Here is a 23,452-nt window from a genome sequence, read left to right on the forward strand (position 1 = left end):
CAAGGATTTTTAAGTGATTGGAGAAGACTCTTTCTATTTGCAGACCATAATTTAGTGTTTACAAAGAAGGATGGCAATAAAGTGTCTGATTTGTTAGCTAATCTTGCTTTCATTTATAATAATTTTGTGCTGGATTGAGCACATTCCTCATCAACATATTTGTTAGCTAATGTTAATGTGCAGGCTTTGGCGACTTCATTATCTTTTTTCTGCCACTTCATTATCTGAACAAAATTGCCAGCTTTTACCCTAAAAAAATTTTTCTTTTGGGATCGCATATACCAACTTCATTAATGACACAATATTAGAAAATGTTCTAGATTATTCAAAGAAACACTTAAGATTTGAATTGTAAGCTTGAAACCTAGAGGGGTCTATTTTTGGTCAATTCTCATTAATTACAAAATGTTGGAATAACAGAATGTTAAAACAATTGCACTCTATTTGCCATCAAAACTTAACATCCCATTTTGGTTGGGGTGATGTCTGAGTTTTGAAATTTTAAAAAATAACAATAAGTTTTTAGTTTGAGTTAAAAAAAATTAAAATCAGATTTAAAAATATGATTAGTTTCAAAATAAATTTATTTTGAAAGTTTTATATTATATTAAAATTAGTTTTTTTTGCAGGGGTGACGAGTGATGATTGTGATGTCAGCAACAATAATAGAGATATCAGTAGCAGTGGCAATGACGGTAGAGTTGACAACATTGGTGGTGGTAGTAATAACATTGGTGATGAAATGATGACAGTGGCACGATAGTGACAAAGGTGGTATTAGTGGTACCGGTGATAGTAATAGTGATAGTGATGGCGGTTAGAACAAAGCTTAAAGCCCCTAGTTTTAGTTTTTGGTTTGATAATTTTGTAATGCCTAACATGTTTTAATAGATGAGGCGTTTGTATTAATTGTTTTAGACTAAGCATGTGTCTAATCCAACAATGATAGTGGTGGTGACAACAATATTAGTGATGATTATGACAACAATGTTGGTGGTGGTTGGTGGCGATGACAGAGGTTGTATTAGTGATAGTGGTGATAATAACAGTGATAGTGATGACAACAACGGTGGTGGTAATTATGACAACAAAGTTGTTGGTGGTGGTATTAGCAATAATAGTAGTAGTAGTAATGTCATTGATCTTGATGTAATGGCAATGACAATGGTGGTCATGGTGTTGGTGTCGACAAACCAGTAATTACAACGACGTTGGTAGTGATTGTGATGACGAAGGTAGTATTGGTGATGGTAGTGACAATGACAGTACCGATGACAATGTGACAATGTAATGGTGGTGATAGTAGCATTGACAATAGTAGTGGTGATAGTAACAACATTTTATTGTCATGTATGAAAAATATGTGCCTTTTTAAAACTAAATCAAATTTATAAAAAAAATCTTGATTTTAAAAATGAGTATATAAGTATTTTGAAAATAATTTAAAAATTATTCTAACTCCATTTTTGCTAAACACATTTTATTTTAAAAATTAGATTTTAAAAACAAAAACCAAAAACTCAAAATTATTCCAATCAAAAAACAAAAACCAAAAACTCACTAACTATTCCAACTATTCCAGTGGGGCCCTAAATCAACTTCATTAATGACCCAACATTAGAGCATATTCTAGATTGTCCAAGGAGTCACTCACGATTTGAATTGTATACTTAACACCGGAGAAGGATCTACTTTTGGTCAATTCTCAATACAAAATGTTGGAATAATGGATAATATAAAAACAATTGAACTCTAGGGAGTTAAGATTTGCAAAGAAAAATTGAGGGAAAAAAGACGGAGTTAAGATTCAAGTGAGTTAAGAACTTAAGATTATAAAATTTAAATTAAATTAATAATAACATATTTTCACTTCCTCACTATAAGGAAATATTTATTTTGATGCGATGTTCAGATTAATAAAAATATAAAATAAAGTTGAATAGAATAAAGTTTGATTATTTGGCATACTATTTATTCTATTCCATCCGAAATTTCTCTTTTACTTTTTGCCAATTTGAGTACGTATTAAGAATTTTTTTTAATTTCATTTTATCATAAAATATTTATATAAGAAATAATAATTCCATTTCATTGTATACTAACTCATTAAATTGTAATCGCCGGAAATTCGTAATCCATGATGACCTTAAACTCAAATTAGCAGAGGTACTGCATGCCTCTGCCGACTAGAACGAACAAAACCCAAAAAATGCAGTGAAGCGCGATAACGGGGAGACCCTTTAGCATGCAAGCACTTGCGAATATTACTAATCTACTTTTTTCTTTGTTTTCTTCGGCACTCAAAACAATCAGTACATGGAGACCTATTTCTATTTCTACCTGAAGAACTTGCTTCAAGTTTGCTAGATGGTATTTTCAGGTCCTCCATTAGTATCCGGCGAAGCCTCTCATTTTCCTCCACAAGTTCTTCAATGATTTGCTGGTGTTTCAAAACCTAAATCCACACAAAAAAATAAAAATACTTAAAATGATCAGTTTTTTGGGTCAAAAGTTAAAATAATAATTTAAGTTACTGAACCATTAAAAAGTTCAGCAGAGTATAGATATGCCCTAGGTATAAGATTGAGAATCTAACTAACTGTACATAAAAATTACCATCTGAAGCATTGTCCTTTCTGACTGCAAACGTCCAACCTACAATGTATCATACAATCAGAATTTCGTATAATATTTGACTAACCGTCGAAAAACTCAGAAAAAGAGGTAAGGGGGAATATTATGGAGAGATGAACATTCTATCATTCACATGCATATTGATTGGGAAAACCAAGATAATTTTGTCCAGCAGTACACATTGTAGTTTTGAAAAACGTTTCACAAACAAGAAGACTTCTAACAAGATTGTATTAATAATTTAATTGCAAGGAAATTGTGTATTAAAATTAGAATACCATAATCAATCATTAAAGAGTATATAAACAAACAAACAGTATTTAGCAATAACAAATGATGCACAGAGGTAAAAAATTTGAAAGAGTTTATACTCATCCCTCTCAACTAATAACCATATCTTTCCAGGCTAAAAAATATCAACTAACAGAACTTCTGTTTCTCAAGCCTGATCATGTACAGTGATTTTCTGAGAGAACCAGGGGGTGCAAAAACAAACACAAACAATTTTGATATTTAAAACACTAAAAGGAAAGATACATTATCGATCCAGGTGGTTCGTATGTGAATATATGATTTTCAGGATACCATGGTTGATGTAGTTTAAAAATAGACACCATGGTTGATGTAGTTTAAAAATATACTCCAGTGAATGATGTAACATTCCCTTGTCATGGCCCAAAAAAATTCCACAGGAAGAGAAGGGTTTTTTATTAATGCCCCGGAAAGGCATGTGAAAATAGACATCATTTCCCAACCCACATCACTTTTAGTTATATTCCTCCACCCTTGTTATCACCAACCCAGCAGCAATATCACACCAGCATTGCTGCCACCACAATAACTGTTACCTCTATTGCCGCCATCCCACCATAGATAGTCATTAATTTTTTAGGAATTGCACAAAATAATTTTGACTATTTCTGAAAACCAAACAGTTCTGGCAATATATTCAAGAATCACATTCCACCCAAGAGCCATAACTCAAGTAGCTCGGAAGCTACTAGATTCCACCAAGGCTGCTTCACCTCCATTTTAGCCTGCCTGCCCCATCTCCATACTATGTCTTGAACTTTCCTAGTATTAACACATAAAAAAAAGGAAACAAATTCCAGGGATATAATTATTCCAAGATGAAAATGACTCCTATAGTCTACATCTCTTCTTTCAACACTCTGTAAAAATACAGAATGCAAATTCTTTCATTTCATCCACTTGTATAAAGGAATAACATGTAAGTGAAAAATCTAGGTTAGAAGTTATTTTAAAATTTTTACCGAAAATCATTAAAAATCAAATTAATGGGCTGGAATGAATAGAAGAAAAGGCATAGCATCTAATTGTCATTTATGAAAATGAGTGCATACTGCTTCATCAAGTCCTCCTCCTTCTCCCTTCAATAGTGGATTTTGCAGAAAGTTGCTAATGACCTTCTCAGTCCGGCTGCCAAATGCAGAGTCAACCGCAGTGACTCTCAATGGATTATTTTCAAAATCTGAACCAATTTGCACAGGTCGAGACCCTGGCAGGCCTTGAGATACTTGATCAACTGATTTAGTTGCCAACTGCATCATGCTTCCAGCAGAACTTTGGTTTGTATTGACTGTGCTTGCAGCACTTTGCAAGGATGGTGGAAATGCACCCTGACTAAAGGGTAAATTTGGACTAAGTCCAATCTTTGTCATCACCTTTGTCATTACATCCTAGAAAATTCAATATTTTAGCCATGAGATACATAAAAGGGAAAAATAGAAGACAATAGTTTTTTTAATAAGAGAAAAAAAATTCACATACTACAAGACTAGATTGAATTTGATTCAAAACCACTGGTTTCACAGCAAGACCTGACACCCAAAAAAAAAAAAAAACTTTAGCCATCAACCAAAGGAAGTGCATAAAACATGGAGAGCCTTTGTCAACTGAAATAGTCAAACAGAATCCACTATATCAAGTGACAAAGAAAATATGGCCAGGATATATAGATGATAACTAAGTTTCAACTTTCAAGCATAATCAGCATTTGAGTCTACAGCATCCTGAGATTTAGGAACGTTGTGGCAATTTCTAGAGAAACTCTGCTGCTTCCACTTTCTTTTTCTTTAGTGTTTGATGCATGTTAAAGTATAACATTACATTTTAATTTGTTTAATATAATTCTTTCTCTGGTGCATAGCATAACATATCATCACAGCTGAGTAGCATCATGCAGTGAACCATAGTTCCTTATATAGTTTAAAAATCAATTTGATGAGGCAAACACTCGAAAGCTGTCTCCTAGGAGCATTTGTTAGATTTTCTGAGCATATAAAATGTTGAGACACCAAAATTCCAGTTCCATATATGAATCATTTTGGGAACTAAGAAAAAGTGTTCCAAGTTTTTTTGGAAAATATAATAACTAAACACATTGAAATAGTTAAAAATGACAGTTACGAAGACAAAGACCAAACCAATAGAACATTATGACTCAAACAAGAAAAAATTGAACAAATGATATGACTATCCAATGTACAGGCTAAACAAGGGAATTCATATGATGCAACATTACATCTATCACATAACTGAAACGTGATAACATAAAAATCAGAAGGAAAAAAAAAGGTGAAACAGGTGGCAAAGAATTGATATGGCATACCAACTCCAAAACCATGACCAAAACCAACCCCACATCCAATACCAACTTCAATATTCTTGGCTCCCAACTTCCTCAACTGTATAAAATAAAATACAACAAATGAATATTTTCATTAAAAGTGGTAGACGGTAGTAGTAAGTTAGTAACAGCATTTTGATAAATGTTGTCTTACAGAAGTATTGACATGCCTGCTAACACCAGAAAATGCATCGGTGGCACCTCTGGTGGCACTCATTACTTGATTCAACATAGGTATTGCACCTAAAAGGAATAATCAATAAGCATTGGTACAAACATATATAGAGATTCAAAGAATTTCACAAATACATAACATCACTTTCGTTAAAGAGAATGAATGAATGAATACCCAAATTTAAAGGGCGGCCAACGCCGATGCCGACTCCGCAGCCGATACCAAAACCTGTAAACACCTGACCCACTTTCAAACTAAATGGATTCTCAATTCGAATCGCATTTTTCTCACTACTAATTCTCCCACTTTCCATTTTCCCCAAACCCCTAACCTAAAACCCTTTTCTTCTTCTTTATCAAAATTTCCCTTCGGTGCAGTAGTGGGTATTGAGTGCGAAATGTAACAGACACGTTAATTTGCGCCTGCTGACGTGGCGATTGTGGAGGGTCCCACGGAAGCCAAGAATGACGTGGAATTATTGAAACACTATTGATTGGCCGAATCCTGTAGTGAAATTTGGATTGAAGGTGGGGGTATATGACTATATCCGATAAAAACTTAATTCCATTACAATTCAGTTTGTTCCGAATCGTATGAAACACCCAATCCAATTCGGATTCATTTATGAGTTTGTGGTTAAACGAGACCACTAAAATAAATTCACTTTTTTTTTGTGTACATTACCATGTAAAAAAATCGACGTTTGAATAGGTTAGTCGAACATGATTTTTTAAAGAAAAACTTGAAAAATGATTGAAATTAATTTTTTTTTTAAAAATGTTTTTATATGGATAAACAGTTGTGCCAATTAATTTGCAACCGAGTCCATTTAATACACGACCACTGCATAACACTAATATCACACAGAACACTGCATAATATTAAAATTTTATTAATCCTTATAATATACATTGTGGTGCGTAAATTTTTTTATTAGAAATGACAAGCTTATACATCGTGGCTCTAGAATCATAGGGAAGAAAGAGGGGGTGAAACTAGAATGACAGAACATGCATTTTTCTGCTTGAGACTGCCATAGCATAGCCATCACTCACCGAGTCAATCCAGCAAGAAACTTGCACGGGTTTGTTTCCCTCAAAAAATCTCTTACACTCCAACCTCTTCCCACGTGCTTCAGCCTCATTCCCTCCATACTCCATCCATTCAATGAGCAACTTTCACGACCAAAAAAATTCTGAACCCAAACTTGTGCCTAGCTTTTGTTCTGCTTCCTCAACACAAAGCATGGCCAATTCCCTAGCCTCCACAGTTCCTTGCTAAAGTTTGCATCTTCGGTAGTGATTTTGGCTTTGAGTGCGCCTTATTATATCGGGTGGGAGAGACTCTGTATTTTTCAAACGAGAGTGGTGGAATATGTGTGTCTGAATTTCTTCATGTTGGGGTGTATTTCTGCCCATTTCCCGAGGAAGTTTTCGACCAAAAAATCCTCTGCCAATCGAGTATCCTCCACATTCGAAGTTGGTCACCTGAAATTTAGAAACAACATCCAAACACTTATAACCCATTCAAAACAGAAATATATAAGTTATTTAGGTGTTATTGTCCGACTAGAATTAGAGTCTCTCCTCGACAACCTGCGTAATAAAGATTTTTGAATTAAAGAAATACACAAGTTATCGAAGTGAAATTCGTATTCTGATTGGATAGCACCATTAAAAGTATCTAAAGAACTACGTCTAAAAAAACGTTTATCTACTTCTGTTTTCATTTTCTATTTTCACTTTTTAGTTTCAAATTGACATTTTATTTTCAATTATTTTTCCTATAAAAAACTTTCAAAACAAGAGGCAGTAATTTTATGATTAAAAAGTAAAAATAGACAAGTAAACAAAGCCTAAGCTTTCTCTTAAAAATAAATAAAAGAGAATATATATATATATATATATATATATATATATATATATATAAGATTTGCCTGAACATAAAACAGGGGAGAAAAGTGAGGATACTGGGCATCAATTTCCTTCCAGAACACAAGCTCAGCCTCAAGATGTTGTTCTTTTGCATTCAGCTCAAGAAAGTGTGTCAAAGTGATGGAATCTGATTAATATAATAAAGTTTTTTTAGGATATATAATAAAAAAATTCAACAAAATGATATGAGAATATTTGAAAAAAAATTAATTAGCATTCTTTTTCATAGCTAAATTATTCTATAATATGACTATAAATCCAATTATTCATAAGATAATAACAATAATTTAACATATTTATATTTTTGAAAAAAGTATTTTTAGCTGGAGTGAATTAGTTTGGAAATAAAAACCTCCCGGTATTAAACACTACCCAAAACTAACCCATAGCACAGTGGTGTAAGCAGGGGCAGTTCCAATAGTGTATCAAAGGGAGTTTAGAAATTTTTTTTACATAATTATTTAAATATTTAAATTTTAATAAATAATAATTTTAAAAATATTTTATTACTAATTTTATAAATAAAATTAGATGTATGATCTATTACTAGAAAAAAATTAAGTAAATATCAACTAAAAAAACCTATTTTTCTTATATATTTTTATTTATTAATATTTTTTTTATTTTTTTTTCATATATACACAAAGGGTTTTAAGGAAGGGAGGCCAAGTTCCCTAGTCCTTAATTGCCCCCTCCTTTATTGATCATTTTAATTTTGAAATTTTTTATTCCACTCATAATAAGAAAATAAAAAGTAATGTGAAAGAAAGTCGTTAAGATAAAATCCTTTAAGGGAATGATTGGTTTGTTGGAACAAGGTTAGTATTTGACCTAGCAAATTAGGGAACACATGTAATCTCTCAGAAACTAAAAAAAACAAAAACTACTCAAAGACTAACGTGTTTTTATCCAATATTAATAGCATTAGAGTTTCAATGACCGAGTAAGCTTAAAATTTGTTCCCTGGAAAATTTTATTCACATGATATAAAAAACACAAAGTTCTTTTTATTTTGAAAATAAAAAAGTTTTACAATATTAATATGAAATTTGTGTTTGTAAATCCTCAAATTCGATTGACCAGTGGAATGAAACTGGGTTAGATTTTACATTTGAGACTAGAATAAATCTTATTTTAAAATCAATTATAGAATGAAAGTTTATTTAAAAGTATATTTTATAATAAGATTTTAAACATTTTTAAATACGTTAGTGGGCCTACGCTCATAAGTCAACGAACTTAAGTCTTTACCCTTTAAATAGATGAACAAATATATAATTCAATAATATTATAGTGACAAATTAATAAATAATAATAACAATAGAAGCATTATTGATTTCACAATATATATTTATTTTTTATATGAAGCATATGTTGGCACTCACAGTGAGTTACTCTTTCTCAGAGAGACACTTGTGTGTGTGCTTATATATTTGTATATATATATAAACTTTAGGAAGAGAAGAAATTTATGTGTGACTAAATTTCGGATGAAATATTAGTCCAGTAATTAATTCAAATGATTAAAATTTATCAAATATTTTATAGTTTTATTATGGAGTCAAATGTCCTAATTAAAAAAAAGGAATAATCTCTATTTTTTAATAATGCATTGAATTGTAGCATTCTTCAATTTGTTAATTTGTTGACCTTGATTACACCAGCCATATATATAAATGATCGATACAGCAGATTACTTATGAATGTTTTTGTTTTTTATTTTTATTTTAGGAAAGGTAAGGGAGAACGATAAGGATGGTCGATGGGGCCATGATCAACTTTTAAATTTCAACACTTATAATTGTTGCTATTTAATTTAAAACAGACCACACAGATCAACTACTTCATACCTATTTATTATAAGTCTAGCAGACAGATAAGATTACAGACACAAATGGTGCTAAAGAGAGAGAGATTTGTTATGATTACACACCTATTAAATCCATTATTTTTTGTCAAAAGTCTTTTAAGGTTTTGCTATTTACATGTCTTACGTGACTAGGTACTCCTCTTTCATTTTTTTTCCATAAATTTAGCTAATTATCCATTTTTCTAAAAAATACAGATGAGGCATTGCAAAACTAGGGTTCAAAAGATAATGAAGATGAAACATGCAAAAATAAGGTTTAAGTAATAATTAATGTGGATAAAAAAACAGATTTTTAAGAAGAAAAAAAATTGGTAATAAAAAAATATAAAAGAAGGAGAGTGTAACATAATAAATTGTAATTGTAAATAGCAAACGGCACTTATCTCTTGAATCCTTCCACCTAAACCCAACGCATTCTCTGTGGTTTGAGAACTATAGTGGATCTGGACTCAAAAAATACCCACTGGAGCTATATAACAACACCTATAACATGAGACAATTGATAAACATACCTCCTATATTTATTAAACATACCTCGTTTTCCTATTTTTTTTGTCAATAAATCTACTTAAATTTCATCACTCCTTGCCTCCCCTCCTCTCCACTTTTCTCCTCACACCTCTCTTATATCTCAATACAAAATGGAGTTTGATTCATGCTACAAATGAAATAAGGATAGACACAAAATTGGACCAATAAAAGAAAAAAAAAAGACATAAAGGCTTTTTAAGGCCATTGTATTCTATGAAGGATATTACTTAATGCACCTCATTATTTATTTTACTGCACCTTGGATTCATTATAGATTGAACAATCCACAATATAACTTATATTACATATTGTCCCATCTGTAATAAACTTAAGATGCACTAAACCAAATAATGAGGTATGTTAAATAAATACCTTTATGAAAATCTAGGTATGAAGTTGGGCTTAGTACCCAATATGAACTTTTTGCCTTGACACAACGATTGGTTGGCAATTCAGGATCAAGTCTTTCAGTAGTATAACTCTCAAGTAGTCTTAACAAATATACTTTTGTTTTTTACAAGATTAAAATAATCTTTTACTATAGAGACAAACAATATTGTATCCTCGGATAAAAGGAAAGAAAAATATATTTGTTAAAAATAAAAAAATAATGTATTTCATCATTTATCTTATTTTTTATTTAATTTATTTTTTTATCTTTTAGAAAACTCATTTTTATTCTTTATATTTTAAAAAATACCAAAATAATTCTTCCATCAATACAAACTTAACATTGTTAATGAAATAAAAATATTTACTATTATAAATCACTACAAAAATAAGTTTTTTTTTCCCTTCATTTTCATTCTCTTTTTCTCCTCCCTCATCTTTCACCAGCTTAGCTTCGTCTCCAACTCAACAGCATACAACAAAAATCTCCTTCTACTACTCTCGATTGCATCCACTCTACTAATTCTAATATGAATACTTATTGTTGTGCTTTGTTGTGGTTGTTAAGGTTTGATTCGAAAGGTTTAGACGAATTAGAAAGACACATTGAGAATGGAGAGTTCAATTGAAGAGTTGACAGGAAAGAAAAAGAGATTTTTGTTGTATGTTATTGAGTTGGAGATGAAGATGAAAGATGAGGAAGGAGAAGGAAGAAAAAAAAATCTATACGTTGTGATAATTAATACGTTTATTTCATTAATGTTATTTAGTTTGGAGTGATGAAAGGATATTTTGATATTTTTTTAAACATAAAATTTAAATGAATTTTTTTAAAAATTAAATGATTAAATTAAATAAAAAATAAGATAAAAAATTAAATACGTCGTCATCTGACCTTGTTAAAACTACTTGAGAGTTATACTATTGAAAGCACTAGGTGGTAGTTTAACTAAAATAATCCTCCTAGGGTTCTTAAATAATTGTTGATGGAATGAGATAATCACTTAATAACATACACTTATCTTTTAGATTTAAGAAACATTGACCACTAGTTTTTATGGTCCAAGGCTGGACACTACGCACCCCTATCTTTCCACGACCGTAATGCATATGATATGGCGTGGCTGCAATCAATCACAACAGAACTGAACATATCATGGCTACAACAACAACCTCGTCTTTTGCCTTTCTGAAATCTCACACTCACACCAAAACATTGTTCACCCGCAGAAGCTACAAAGCCATAAAGGCTCAATCTCAAACTGATGTCCGAGAGGAACAAGTCGTGGTAGTGGGTGCTGGGATCGCGGGCCTTGCAACTGCTCTGTCCCTTCATAGGTTGCAACTTGCAACTCCCCAATCTTTTTTTATTCACTTTTAAATATATATTATTCTCTTACATTCATTTATGCATCAGGCTTGGAGTTCGGTCCCTGGTGCTGGAGCAGGCACAGTCACTTCGAACAGGTGGAACTTCACTCACCCTTTTCAAAAACGGATGGAGGGTGCTCGATGCAATTGGAGTAGCTAATGACCTCAGAACTCAATTCTTAGAAATTCAAGGGTATATATACATGAACATGATTCTAATCCCATGGCCCTTTTGGAAAAGCTTCATTCTTTCTTAATGTGTTTACCAGCTGAGCTTGATCTGGTTCACAATATCAGCTGTACAGGATGGTGGTGAAGTCCGTGGATGGGAGGGAACTACGCGCCTTCAATTTCAAACAAGAGGATCCAAGGTATGCTCCATATGGTGTATGGATAGAATAGTGGTCTCGGATTTTATTTTACTATGGACAAAACTTAAATGCAGGAGTGTCTGGTGTTTAGAATTGAAGTTTTACTGTGGAAACCTATGCTACATTCAATGTAAATATTTATGACACAAATTAGAGATGATTGGAGAACAACACTACAAACATCCCTAAGAAATTGCATTTAAATTTTGTACTTTTATTATCCACGTTACACAAAGTATTTAGTTATTGGTATTAGGCTATAAACTTTGTTGACTGATGAAATGCAGCCAAGAGGTACGTGCAGTGGAGAGGAGAGTGCTTTTGGAAACCTTGGCTAGTCAGCTACCTCGGGATACCATTCAATATTCTTCACAATTACAGAGGATTGAAGCCACTCCAAACGGGGATACCTTGTTGGAACTTGTGGATGGGTCTAAGCTGCTTGCAAAGGTTAGTCATTTTGATGTAATTAGCTTAGCTAAAAATAAAATAAAAAATTCTAGCTGCACGAATTTGGAGTCATTCATCACATATTTAGTCAATCAAATGATTGGCTATGATTGAAATCTTAGTGTTACTGTGTCCTTCTAAATGTTGGAATTAGAAACGTAATGGCCAATTATGAAGCTCTGGCCATGAAATGTAAATTGATTTAATCTCTAAATAGATTGTGATAGGGTGCGATGGGATTCGATCACCAATAGCTAAGTGGATGGGGTTTCCTGAGCCAAAGTATGTTGGTCATTGTGCTTTCCGTGGACTTGCGTCTTATTCAGATGGACAACCTTTTGGACCAAGAGTGAATTACATCTACGGAAGAGGGTTGCGCGCTGGATTTGTTCCTGTTTCTCCAACCAAAGTTTACTGGTTCATCTGCTTCAATAGTCCATCTGCAGGTTCTTAATTTAAACAAAAAAAAAAAAAATGCATCGTTAAATCACTGAGTTCATAATTGCAACTTGCATTGATATGCCATCTTATTGTGACAAATAGTTGACTATGTTCAATGGTAGGTCCAAAAATAACTGATTCATTGGAGCTGAAGAAGCAAGCTAAGGAACTGGTGAAGAATTGGCCTTCAGAGCTATTGAACATAGTGGATTCTACGCCGGATGACACTGTCATTAAGACTCCATTAGTAGATAGGTGGCTTTGGCCAGCCATAAGTCCTTCTGCTTCTGCAGGAAGAGTTGTGGTGGTTGGAGATGCATGGCATCCAATGACCCCAAATCTTGGGCAAGGAGCTTGTTGTGCACTTGAGGATTCAGTGGTTCTTGCTAAAAAGCTTGCCAGAGCCATCAATTCTGAAGACCCATCTGTGGAAGAAGCTTTCAGGTCATATGGCGCTGAAAGATGGCCCCGTGTATTTCCACTAACCATTCGTGCAAACCTCGTAGGTTCCGTTTTGCAGTGGGAGAACCCATTGGTGTGTTCTGTTAGGAACAATATTGTCATACCTAAGCTAGTCAGGCTCGGGCCATTGCTGGAGCATACAAATTTTACTTGTGAGGGTCTATAAAGAAGACAAAGCAAGGCTGGCAATGGCAAGCACAATGAAAGATGGAGTTGTCAGGGAATAGAGAGAGTTTCATTTCTGTTCAATATGGATACTGCATTTGATGGGTGTAAAGAGAGTTAGTTATGTTCGTTACTCAATAGGTTATAAACATTGTATTTAACCGATCCTTAATAAGTACATTCAACACTTTATGTGAACTTCTCCATTTTTCTGTTTCCTGATGATTGGCTTGCCAAAAGAAGATCTAGTATACTTTTACCAATTATTGGAGATTTAATAATTGAATCACTTGAGATTTTGCTTAGTGAAAAACAATACAGTACCTCTGATACCATAAAGCTGTAACACGAACAACAGATGCATTTAGAGTTATTCCAAATACACTTAAAATCAGACAACATTTGTTAGAACACTTTCTAACATTAATTTATCTCTCTATCATAGTAATCATGTTATCTCGCATTCCTCTTTCTATCCCCTTTGTTGTAAAAGCAATTGCATAAATTTGTTTAATAACCGTAAGTTCTCCACTTAAAACATGAGCTTTCCTTCGAATAAAGCAAAAAAGTTGTGTAATAGAGTCAAAATTGAAGAGGGTCTGAATGAATAAACATACACCAATCTATTACAACACAATCCGATAAATTTTCTATCTAGATTCCAGGGCAAGTACATGATATATGACAAAAAAAAAAATTTCTTCTGGCATCAGGTCTGATTTTCTTCACTGTAGCTTCCTTCACGAGACTCGTAGAAAAGTCAACCTAATGCATACATATACGCTGACCTCCGTGTATAATGAATCAAACGTTGACCATAGTCTGAAATAGTCCATCAAATCTGAAATCGGAAAAATAAAATTTTTAGAGGCGTTAACAAGTAAAGAAGAGAAGAGAAATTGGGGAGATTTGGTTGACCTTGATTTATTTATGAAGAGTGGTTGTTGGGTGAAGAAGTGGGAGCAGAGAAGAACCAGAGGATGACGGCGCAGAGGAGAACGAGGAGAGGGATAAGATGGACGGCGTTTTGAGCTGATCTGAGACGAGAGAGGTCTCTCTGGGCAACGTGGGAGAGGGGATCGTATGTGGGTAGGTGTTGGTCGGAGTCCATGTTGTCGGGCGTCAAGGATAACGATGTCGATGTCTTACGCCAAACACTACCACTCCACGACCTCTGCATAATATGTTTCTTGTGCTGGTTGGTTGATTGGCCGCACCGCAGAGGAATATAATAAAACGACAAGGATTACGACCCAAAGAGAAAGAAAGAGAGAGGCAGAGTGTGTGTTAAGGAATGCTTTCTTTCGAATCAGTCCAACTTGTTCGTCTTTCTCCTCTCCTTCCTATGCAGAGAGAAACATTTGCGTACTCGCTTTGCTTTTCTCACATTTTTCATCGCATTTTTCTCGGTGCCGGCATTATTTATTTATGGATTATATATATATTTTTTACAATAAATGATTTCGATGAAGAAATAATTTATTATAAAAATTAAATAACTTAGTAACATTTTTTTTGTAAAATGCACAAATATATTAATAAATGATTTGTTTGGTTACACAATTTTTCTTTAATAGTATAAGTTATTAGATTTTTTTTAGAAAATATAAGCATGGCGAAAGTGTGTGGTGTATTTCTATCTATTAAACGAGAAAATTGTATATTTTAAAATAAAAAATATATAATATTTAAATCTAGCAGATTGGAAAGTATAAAGAATATTTTAGTCATTAAATAATTCTTAACAAAAGAATAAAATAAAATAAAATAAAGTGTCATATATATATATATATATAAACACAGAAAGAAAGAATAGTGTAATAATTACATCTATTAAAGATGATAATTGGTAATAAAGTATATTTTAACATATCAGAAGTTAATGTAACTATAACGAAAAAATTTAAAATGGAGTAAAATTGTCATATACTTGACTCTATCAAGAGAGAAAATATTAGATTTTAACATAATATCGAAGAGAAAAAAATAATACTTACATTTTTAAGATGAGAGAAGAATCATTTATTCTAATAATAATAATAAATTAGAGTTTAATATTACATAGACACTTGTTTTATTTGTTTTAGCATCTTGATATAGGTCTTTTTATATTAAGAAATTTTTTTATTTTCTTTGCGGGATATGTCCCCGTTTATTATTGTATCATTTTAGATTTAATATAATTTACATTTTTTTTTTCCAAAATAATAAATGAGAGTTTAATTATATCCTTTACGTATTATCCTTAAAATGCATATTCATTGACACGCACCACTACTTCTTCACCATTCCAGTGATGAATTACTATTCTCCGACTTACAATTTCTTCTCCTTTTTTTAAAGAGTGTCAACATAAAAAAAAAAAAAAATCCTTCTAAGCTCTAAACTTAGAGGAACACAAGAAATGTAAAAATGTAAATCTTTCACCCCCAATAATACAAAAAATAAAAAAATTATCCAAATAATTCAATCCAAAAATTATTTACATAAATAATAAAAATCATTATTTAAGGTGAGAAATAAATTTCTCCAAAATCGATTATTATTTTTTTTTTTACCGTGAAGTTTAGCGTGAGTCCGGTCAATGCAAAAAATCTATATTAGATTATAAAAAAATTCTTATTTTATTAAAAAAATGTTTTTTAAAAAATAAGTACTTTTTTCATTCATACGTACTTTGTTAACTTCTATTTTGATTTTTTATTAAGATTATAAAATATAAATATAAAAATGAAAAATATACTATAATTGCAAAATTTACAATGAAAAAAAAATGAAGGTGAGAAATTAATTTGAAAAAATTGATTTTTTGCCTTAAATAGCGATTTATATAATTTGGATAAATAATTTTGAAGTTATATTATTTGGATAATTTTTTTTATTGTTGAAGTGAAAAAATCTAAAATACTTTATCGAGCTTTTGCTTATGGTACTTACATTTTTTCTTGTGATGTGATGTTTGGTCTGTACAAACATTATTTACTGTGGCTAATAATTAATGATAGGTCAACTCAAGATTTTGAGTTTCACACACTTGAAGTAGCAAAAAAGAATGAATAACAATATAATATTTATAGTCATGGAGATTGCAAAAAAGAAAGGATGTTTTTCAAAACTAAATTTAGAGTGATCATTGATCTTGTTTTCCAAAACTATGTCGGGGTGTTTTGTTTGTTGCACTTTTTTATCCCGACTCATGTATTTCTTTCGGGTATTTCTTATGCCCATATATATTTATATATGATCTTGTTTGGCTGATAAAAAAAAAAAAAGTGGTCAATGATAAGGTACTACAACATTATGTATGTTTGAGAAATTTAGGATACTCCATAGAGAACGTATGAGTCAGTGGTAATGTTAAAAATATAAAGTTTTCTCGACAACATTTTTTTTCCTCATGTCTAATACATTCTCTTGCACAACGTTAGTTTTTTTTAATTGTTTTTCAAATTTTATTTTATTAAAGTCTCTTTTGCGCAACATTAATTACTCTTTTTTTTTAGCTTTTGCGTAAGTGCCAATAGCCCAATACACCCTCATCTCCTCTTACCATGTGATTTTGTTTCAATCGGATCTATCAATCGTTATCTTCTCTTTTCTCAGAGAAAAAAAATATAGGCATTAGAGAAGTTTCGTGCAATGCTTCCCTTTCCGGACATCTTTGTATTGCATTGCATCCATCTTGATTTTTTTATAGATGAGCAGTGCTGTTTAGTGCCATATTTTTTTTTTTTGCACGAATCATACTAATTACAACATCTATGGTGATGATTTTTTGTAACTATTAGCATTTTCTTGGAAATCAACCTTGGTGCGTTTTTTTTACGATTTTTTTTTGTAACTATTAGCATTTTCTTTTATAGATACAGTCTCTTTATTTTACCTTATTTTTTGTTCCAATATCTATAATTTCTTATCAAAATTTAACATTTAAATAAATAAAAAATACAGGCCCCCTTCCCACAGTTCCTTTCAGTATGTGAGAAAAAGTATTTTTTTCCGTGGTTCTAAATCTAATCTTTTCTTTTTTTTAAATGTTATGAAACGTATAAACTCAACCAACGTACTAAATCAATGTATTACTGTATCATTAATTTGTTGAAAAAGATCATAACTTTTTTTTTGAAGGAACAAAAGATCATAACCTGGAAATTTCATATTTTAAAAAGTTATAAAATTCATATTATACCATAGAAAGTTTAAAACTTTTCACATTATACTCACTTTGAAAATTCGGTCGGGTCAAACATCAACCAATTTATAGTTGTTATAGTTCAATAGCTAATTCAGACCGATTGAATTAATAGTTCTTGATTGAATGGGTCAATCTTAATCGATTTTGATAACATTCTCCTTCAATTCCCTGCAACTAAAATAACCAACCAATAATTAAGAGGAGGATAATAAAAATTTCTTATATATATATATGATAAATTACCATGTAATTATATGGTTAATGAATTTTAGTATTTATTTGTTTTTTGAAGAGAGTATTTATTTGCTACTCCATACAACTTATACAAGACAAAACTACAAAAAAAAAAATTAAACCTTCTTAAATTATTAATATACTTTAATCCAAGTTGTTAATACCTTTATTAACAAACACGTGTAAAATAAGCATGTAAGAAAGACGGGAAATAAACCGATCGTTATCATAATCCATAACCCATGCAAGACAATAGTTTTTCTCGTGTTAGAATGAAAAAGGTGAAATAAAGGGTAGGGAATGATCAAGAAAAATGTTTAAAAAGGGGGTTAAAGTAAACAAATGTTTGTGTGGTGTCACGGGAACTACATTATTTTTCAGCAAAAAGATGTTCATCTGGATTCGGCGGTGGTGACCATAAAATTCAAATTTTGGGCATAATTGGAAGCTAAAATTAAAGATTTTTCGCTCTCTTATTTTGAGTGGTATTCAAATCCCTTAATATGCCTTCAATGCTTGTGATTCTGATAGTTGTTGGCTGCTTATGAGTACGTTGCGTTTATATACTTTGTTGGGAGGGCTGGAAAATGCTTAGTCTTAGTTAATTATGGGGCATGTAATATCGGGTTGGGTACATGGATTTGAGAAATGTCGTGAGCTCTAATATCATGGAAACATCATGTAGGAAGTAGCTAGGAACAGATTATATGTCAATCTCTCTAAATCCTGTATTATCTTGGTATTTCTGGTATCCTTTTTTACCGACAAAAGAAAAATAAACTAATGCTAATATACATAATTTATATTTAATAGTAATTTGTCATATTATACTTTTTATATAAAAAAAAAATTGAGTTTGGAATTTAGCACTGTTACGTGAGAGTTACTATATATGATTGGGCCTAATTAAGCCTCTCTAACAAAATTGCAACTGATAAATATTTAGTTTTAACAACTTATAATGTATCATTGTATGTATGATCGGAATTGTTTTTGTCATTATTCCATAAAAATAAACATCTCACTTTCAAACACGACATAACATTATAATTGAAGATATTGATCAACGAGGTGGTCGCTGGAATAGTGTTGGTGAGAGCGGAATATAGAATACTACTTTATATGTAGAAATTGGTGGGTAGGTTTGAAATTATGGATAGATACTCCGTGAGCTCAATTGCACGATTTTCAGGTGCGAATAAAAACTAGAAGCCAAACCACTCACTCATTCACCCGCAAAATTGTGAATGATTGATATGATGCCACTCCTTTATTTATGTGCCTAATTTTTTTGACCATTATTATTTTTATTTTATGGGCTATGAATAATATGACGTACACGTAAATGTATGAATGAAGAGTAGCATCACATAAAGCAGATCCGTGCATGTGGGGTGAATGCCCCTTCATCTTCTCAATCTACGAAGATTATGATTGTCCTCACTCCCTCAGCATATAACAACACGGCAACAATGAAAAGTGTCATATGCCCCCAGTATTTATAATGACCGCCACTCACTTTTGGAAGCGAACAGTACACATAAGAAAGAAAGGAAAAAACCAAAAGAAAATTCCGTTGCCGGGACTTGAACCCGGGTCTTTCGGGTGAGAGCCGAATATCCTGACCAACTAGACTACAACGGAGAGATGATGTTACATAACAGAAAGTATTACTAATCCAGTCTGTTGAACCGAGAGAAGCCTGTTTTGGAGAGTTTAATATTATTTAACTGTATCTGGGTTATTTTAGTTTAGATTATTATTTTTTATTTGTAAATTTTGTAAACTTAATATACTTCCTTTATTTTCTATTAAAACCTATAAATTCTCATTTATATAATTAAATTAAAAAAATAATCATTTTTTTAAGAAAATACAATAACAATAAATCTAAAACTAAAAAGAAGGAAAAAAATGCAACTAAGCCCTTCAACACTAGTGATCATTACACTGATGATATAGTGAAGAAGAGAAGGAAGTAATCATGCATGGCTTTGAAAAATTGGAAATAATCTTTGAAGGCAATAAAATATGATAGTGAAAGGGAAGGAAGTAATTATGCGTGTCTTTTTGAATTTGTGATCGCAGTATTGCTTGGACAAAATTAAGTGCGCGAGATTTTTTAGGCATGTCAATGAAATTTTCTCAAATAAAAGAAAAATTCTTTTGTCCTCTTCAGAAATAGAATACCATAAATTATATTTTACTGTTAATTATTTAAATACTGAGCTATTAAACTCTATTGAATAACATTATTTGAATGTTTGAAAACCAATAGGAGTCTCTCTCCCATCCCATGTTCAAAAACCATTTTGAAACAAATCCCCCGAGGGATAGATAAGTATAGATTTGAATTTAAAATTAACTTTTGAAATTAATAATGCAAAGAGAAGTCCACAAGACCCATTATTAAACATGTAAAGGGTAAATTGGAGGATATTCAGTGCACTAAAATTACTTGACACAATATCTTACCTACAAATGCACGTTTCTTTCTGGCTTATCTATAATCTAACAAAATAACCTCAATAAATAAATTGATTTATATAAATTTGAAAACATAGCAATATAAACCCTCACCTTTTGTGGGGGCTCAACATAATCCTAACTAAACACCAAAAACTAATCTTTCAAGGTACTGACTTATATTTAATAAGTTAATATCTCTTAATATATGATTTTTCATACATACTAGTTAAAAATTAAACCTATAATCACATGCTTAACGAACAAAAGTATCTACCAGTAATGTCACACAATGTTAGTAAACTCTCACCTTCACACATACATCAATCAATAATAATAGTGACCCATAAATATTGTATTGATTATACAATTTAATGTATTGGTGTCTCAATGTGGCCACTATGCTAGATCAGTTTTTAACTTGGCAATTATTAGTGTGTATTTGGATTTTTTTATTCATTTAAAATGTGTTTAGTTTAGTTTTTATGGTGAGAAATAATTAATAATTTTCAAGTGAATGTAAACAATAAATAATTTTTTATTGTATTAATGTAATTTTGTAGAGTATAATTGATTTGTGTGCGATATTCAAAAATGTTATATACAATTACTAGAACAATCACAACCATCTGATACAATCCAACTTTCTATTGACGTAAGTTGTATGGGAAGACAAAACTTGATTTGTTTTTTTCCTTGTGAAATTATGATATTTGGAGACACGTATTGTTTTTCAAACATGTATCTGATACTCATAATTTCTCAGTGATTTTTGTTATCACATTATATTACTTATAATATTTATACGTTTTGTCGTTTGTCTCTCTTACCATGTGTTTTAATAAGTATTTCGGGTGTGTGAGTATTAATTTCCTATTCTATATCAGGTGAAAATTCTGGGAAAGAAAATAAATAATAAGCAAAGTAAAAGGGAAGCATATGAGTTTTGATTAAGATGGACTAGGCAAACAATTAGACATAGACATAGATCCCTGCCTACTAAGATTGACAGTGAGGGATTTTGCCTTGCTAGTATACAACTTCTTTACATTGGCACTTTGGTCTTGCATTAACCTAGCCAAGCTTCTCTTAGCATTGGATCTGAAAGGACAATTGGAGGCCAAGAACCCATCCACCAAGTGCAAGTAAGCCTCCAAGTCATGACAACACGCCATGTCAGCATCGGGCTTAAGATATGGCGACATCTTGGTGTGCACACGCAGCTCTGTTCCCACGTGCGAGTATGCTAAGGGCGTGTTCTCCTCCAACACACCCCCACCAACGTTCCGTATTTTCTGTTCAAGCTCTTCGCTCACGAAGATCCCTGGAACCCTAGTAATCACGTCTTGCGAGTTCACTATTCTCAGCACCTTGACGTTTTTGGCAGCTAAGCGATCCCCAAAGGCCTTGTTACCCACGCGAGGCCCACCGAAGGAAAAAACAGCCACGGGTGGCACTTGGGGGCAACACGTGCTTATCTCCTCAGCCACCAATAAGGCTAGCGTCGCCCCAAGGCTGTGCCCTATCACACTGATGCTCAACTCTTCACCTTTGTATAGATCGATCAGTCTCCTCACTTCTTCTACAACGGATTCTGCTAGACTTGGCACTTGTGCTCCTTTTGTTTTGTACAAGCTCATGAACCCACACTCCACTTTGGGCTTTCCTTGGGCTTCTTCTGAGCTATCGTTGTCGGGCATGTCAATCATATGAGCCCTGAGATTTTCTGCCCATTCTAGACACGTGGAAGTTCCCCTGAGAGAGATCACAATGTCTCTTCTTCCCATTCGTGTTATCTCTCTCCTGTCCTCGCAAACGGCTACATATCCCACCCAACTTGATCGTTGGGTCATCCATCCTAGATCCGGTGCCACGTCATCTACCCATTTGGGTAAACCAATGGATGACGTGGCGTAGAGGCTTTTGGTCATTCGGTAGGATCTATCGGGAAGTGCCACGTGTTGGGTGTGTGGCGGCTCCTCCGTTGACATGGCGGGGTCTGAATGGAAGGCTTGATACGCGGCTTGGACGAATTCGCCGTAGCGGACGACCTCTCGCCGGAGATTCTCGTCGAGAGGGTCCAACATCCCTTTCCAGTCGTTGCTGCCGTGGTATTCTCTCCAGCGGCCGCCGAGGATGTTCCTCGGGGAATACTCCGCCGTCATGGAGAGGAGGCGCTGGAGGCGTTTGAGGTGGCGCGGGGACATTTCATCGGTGGCTTTCATCTCCGGCCATAGCCTGGCCAAGTTGAGACCCTCCAGAAAGCTTCTTCCTTTCTTTTCCTTTGGATCGTTAATGATTGGCTGGTGGTGTTGGATTTGGGTGGGTGGAGGGACCTCGGGCTTCTGGGTCTCGAGGAGTTTGTGGAGGTTGGCGAGGTGCAAGCGAGTTGACTCGGTGGAGATGAAGGGCTTCTGAAAGGTGGAAGAGGAAGCTTGTTGGCATCTGAAGCTGAAGCTGGGGCACCTTATTGCTTGGAACTTGTGAAGGTTGTGGGCTGGTACGGTGGAGCTGATCTGCATCATCGTCAATTGCTCAAGGTTTTGTCGAATGAATGAATTAATGAACGATTCTGCTGCAGATAGCGTCAAGGAGTTGGAGGAGATATTGCGAATTGAATGGATCTAGTCATATGGCTAGGGGGTGTATTTAAAGAGGTGGGTCTAAACTCTCAAGTTGGTACTTGCTGTTTGACGATTTGCCCTTGTTTTTTTCTTATAATTACGGAGAGATGCCAATTCTGTATCATGTAGTTCTGCTAGTAGTATATCCTCCAAGGAACATTTTTGTTTCTTTTTTAAAGCATTTATATGCTCTAATAAATTCCTTAAAGTTTTGTCAAGGAATAAATTGTAAAAATATTAAATAAACAAATAGTGTATACATTAATAGCAACTTTCTTTATTAATAAAGTCCAACACAATTATAGATATTTGAATTCTTTTAATATGTTGTCAAATATTCAATTATGAATTCTCACCATGTATTTTGAGAAATATGCTTGATTAAAAAATTACAAAATTAATAAATATATTAAATTTATTGATTTTTATACTGATTAACTTAAAAATAATATTTATTATATCTTTTTATTGATTGACAATTTAAAAATT

General features: G+C 32.8%; 3 protein-coding genes, 1 long non-coding RNA gene, 1 other non-coding gene and 1 pseudogene across 7 annotated transcripts; 1 reads left to right on the forward strand and 5 right to left on the reverse strand.

Moving 5' to 3' along the window:
• Positions 1-2,106: 2,106 nt before the first annotated feature.
• Positions 2,107-5,977, reverse strand: LOC100805515 (uncharacterized). Its single transcript, XM_006573645.4, has 7 exons — positions 5,634-5,977; positions 5,439-5,527; positions 5,267-5,342; positions 4,426-4,475; positions 3,999-4,334; positions 2,617-2,655; positions 2,107-2,455 (listed from the first exon to the last, which is right to left on the reverse strand). Exons 1-7 carry the CDS (start codon positions 5,770-5,772, stop codon positions 2,273-2,275), a joined length of 912 nt encoding a protein of 303 aa, XP_006573708.1. The 5' UTR covers positions 5,773-5,977; the 3' UTR covers positions 2,107-2,272.
• A 451-nt stretch (positions 5,978-6,428) lies between these two features.
• LOC112997716 (uncharacterized) lies at positions 6,429-7,780 on the reverse strand (annotated as a pseudogene).
• Positions 7,781-11,216: 3,436 nt separating this feature from the next.
• LOC100787671 (monooxygenase 2) lies at positions 11,217-13,636 on the forward strand. 3 transcript variants are annotated; one of them, XM_003516604.5, is made up of 6 exons: positions 11,217-11,522; positions 11,602-11,748; positions 11,861-11,926; positions 12,214-12,376; positions 12,594-12,822; positions 12,940-13,636. In XM_003516604.5, exons 1-6 carry the CDS (start codon positions 11,341-11,343, stop codon positions 13,443-13,445), a joined length of 1,293 nt encoding a protein of 430 aa, XP_003516652.1. In that variant the 5' UTR covers positions 11,217-11,340; the 3' UTR covers positions 13,446-13,636. The 3 variants fall into 3 exon arrangements, with proteins under 3 accessions (XP_003516652.1, XP_006573709.1, XP_006573710.1); XM_006573646.4 differs by lacking the exon at positions 11,217-11,522 and having other exon boundaries at positions 11,606-11,748; positions 11,853-11,926; XM_006573647.4 differs by lacking the exon at positions 11,217-11,522 and having other exon boundaries at positions 11,607-11,748; positions 11,825-11,926.
• A 412-nt stretch (positions 13,637-14,048) lies between these two features.
• LOC100806047 (uncharacterized) lies at positions 14,049-14,866 on the reverse strand. The gene is made up of 2 exons (XR_001388662.3): positions 14,363-14,866; positions 14,049-14,285 (listed from the first exon to the last, which is right to left on the reverse strand). It is a non-coding gene; the product is annotated as an uncharacterized lncRNA (long non-coding RNA).
• Positions 14,867-19,444: 4,578 nt separating this feature from the next.
• On the reverse strand, positions 19,445-19,517 carry TRNAE-CUC (transfer RNA glutamic acid (anticodon CUC)). The gene has a single exon. It is a non-coding gene; the product is annotated as a tRNA-Glu (tRNA).
• Positions 19,518-21,264: 1,747 nt separating this feature from the next.
• On the reverse strand, positions 21,265-23,243 carry LOC100806573 (phospholipase A1-Ibeta2, chloroplastic). Its single transcript, XM_003517357.5, has one exon. It carries the CDS (start codon positions 22,862-22,864, stop codon positions 21,290-21,292), a length of 1,575 nt encoding a protein of 524 aa, XP_003517405.1. The 5' UTR covers positions 22,865-23,243; the 3' UTR covers positions 21,265-21,289.
• Between the last annotated feature and the right edge of the window lie 209 nt (positions 23,244-23,452).

The sequence above is a fragment of the Glycine max genome, chromosome 1, assembly GCF_000004515.6.
Source record: "Glycine max cultivar Williams 82 chromosome 1, Glycine_max_v4.0, whole genome shotgun sequence".
NCBI classification, from domain to species: Eukaryota; Viridiplantae; Streptophyta; class Magnoliopsida; order Fabales; family Fabaceae; genus Glycine; species Glycine max.